Below are 2,226 nucleotides of genomic sequence, written 5' to 3'. Positions count from 1 at the left end.
GGTTAAGAAACGATTGAGTTACAAAGTTTTGAAAATTACCCAAAATCATTTTTAACAGAAAGACCAAAATCATGGATGGTGGACAATCTCAGGGACCATTTCTATTGATCATGCAAATCTCATGGACCATTTTGTATAATAACCCTAAATAATAAATTCTCCCTAACTACAATTTTAAGAGTAATGCTAGGGAAAACAAATTTTTAAAATTAAATTTGCAAACCAAATGATATGGTTGTAGTAATTGGATTATTAATTAAGTGTTGATTAACATGATTGTTTCTTATTGGTGATACATCATTTGATTTATATATTTGGTTTTAAAATTTAGTCTTTTTAACATTACTCCAACTTTAAATCTAAAAAAAATAAAATTACAAAAGTTACAAACAACAAGCTCTAAACCAATTGAAGTGGTTTTATTATTTTGATTTGTATACCAAGAATTTCATTGGTTGTTTAAACCCTCCGTGAGTAAAAAATTAACTCTTCTTGCCCTCCTCACCTCCCTCTTCCAAGTAACCCTTCTTCCTCCTCTCGGCGGTGACAAACAGACAAATCACAAGAAAACATGTGGCGTATATTCCATGCACCTTCCAGTTGGTCTTGGGCCGCTGCTTCAGCACAGCCCTATGAAACACCGACATGTAGTAATGAAGCCCAACGGCGAACCCCACGAATATCTGGGCCAGGCCCAACACTTTCGAGCCCAGCCCAGAATCGGTCGAGAAAACCAGAACCAAGTACATGAGCAGAAGCAGCAGGTACAAGACGTAGCCGAGAGTCTGCAGTACCTGCAGGCAGACGTAGGTGGACTGCGAAGTAGCGTAGAAAAACTTTAGAGGTTCGAGTCCGGTGACGAGAGCAGAGAGGCAGAGGATGGAGAAGTAGATGGAGAGGTAGACTTGGACGAAGATCAACAGCTTTTGGAGAGAGAAGTAGGCTTTGATGCGGTTGAAGAGGAGAGAGACTAACAGCAGAGGGATCAACAGGAAGGCGCACGACATGGCGGAGGCGATGCTGGCAGCGTACTTGTTGCCGACAATGGGCTTGAACTGGTTCGTCATTTGTTTGTTGGCTTTGGTGAGGTAATTCTTCGAGGTGGTCGAGATTCTCTCCAAATCTGGGATTAGGGATTGCTGGAATTTCCCGGGTAAGTCGGTGAAATCCGACACGAAATCGGTGTCGTCTTCTTGGTCGATCCAGCTGGGTTCGATTTGTTTTTTGGGTTTTTGTTGGGTGGGTCTTTTGGTGTCGGTGGTTTTTTTCTTGTCGACGAGGTTGTGGTATTGTTTTGGGGTGGTGCGTTTGGTTGTTTGGTTCTTGGGTGAGCTTGGTTTGATGGAATTTGAGGTTTTCTTCGAGGAATTTGATGTGGGTTTGGTGGAATCTGAGGTTTTCTTCGAGGAATTTGATGCGGGTTTGGTGGAATTTGAGGGTTTTGATGTGGGATTGAGCAGCTTCAACTGGACATTCTTGGTGGATTTCAAAATCTTGGTTTGGTTCTTGGAGGAAGACAGATTGGGTTTGAGGAGTTTGGTCTGGTTTTTCGAGGAAGACAAGGTTGGTTTGATCAATTCGGTCTTGTTTTTTGAGGATGACAAGGTGGGTTTGATCAATTTGGTCTGGTTTTTTGAGGATTTGGTGGTGGTGGAGGTCTTGGTCTTTTTGGGCAGGTCCTGGTCTGGGTCGATTTCTAATTCTAACAAGATTTTCCTTGTACTGGCAACAGAGTGTGAGCTCTCAACGGACTCAGAGTGGGCAGAAAGGAGGAGAGTAGGCAAGAAGAAGACAAGAGCAGAGGAAAGCAGGAGTACCTTTCTGAAACTCAAGTGCATGAGTGGAGCCATTTCTGAACCGATGAGGGGCTTCCCCTTCCCCTTCAAAGATCTTGTTCCACCTCAAAGCTTGGACTGGATCTACAATTAGAAACACTGTGTGTGTGTATACACAAAGACAGAAGAGAGAGAGAGAGAGAGAAAAAGAGTAGAGAGAGTAGAGAGAGAGGAATTGTATATAGGTTGTTGAACATGCAGAGAAGTGAATCAGAGAAGGAAGGAGTGGAGGAGGGTAGATTTTAAAGGAGCAAAGGTGAGATCAGTCACATGGTGCAACTAGGCAGTGTCCACCACTGTGTAGAACTCCCCTTGCGACGCGGTTTTACCAGGATCCTCTGCTGTTTTGGGCTCAATGTGAATGCAAGACCAACTTACAGTTTATCTTAGC

The 2,226-nt window shown here is 43.2% G+C and overlaps 1 protein-coding gene across 1 annotated transcript; it reads right to left on the bottom strand.

Annotated features, from left to right (window-relative positions):
• Positions 1–400: 400 nt before the first annotated feature.
• On the bottom strand, positions 401–1,892 carry LOC103940605. The gene has a single exon (XM_009350752.3). It carries the CDS (start codon positions 1,848–1,850, stop codon positions 483–485), a length of 1,368 nt encoding a protein of 455 aa, XP_009349027.2. The 5' UTR covers positions 1,851–1,892; the 3' UTR covers positions 401–482.
• Positions 1,893–2,226: the final 334 nt, after the last annotated feature.

The sequence above is a fragment of a genome, unplaced genomic scaffold (genome assembly GCF_019419815.1).
Source record: "Pyrus x bretschneideri cultivar Hongxiangsu unplaced genomic scaffold, Pyrus_bretschneideri_v1 Contig18, whole genome shotgun sequence".
Taxonomy (NCBI): domain Eukaryota; kingdom Viridiplantae; phylum Streptophyta; class Magnoliopsida; order Rosales; family Rosaceae; genus Pyrus; species Pyrus x bretschneideri.
Note: the sequence above shows the minus strand (reverse complement) of the source record. Positions and strands in the feature narration are given on the sequence as shown.

What these genes read in the sequence shown, in the direction of transcription:
- LOC103940605 (XM_009350752.3), bottom strand. Translation starts at nt 1,850, where the DNA reads ATGGCTCCACTCATGCACTTGAGTTTCAGAAAGGTACTCCTGCTTTCC.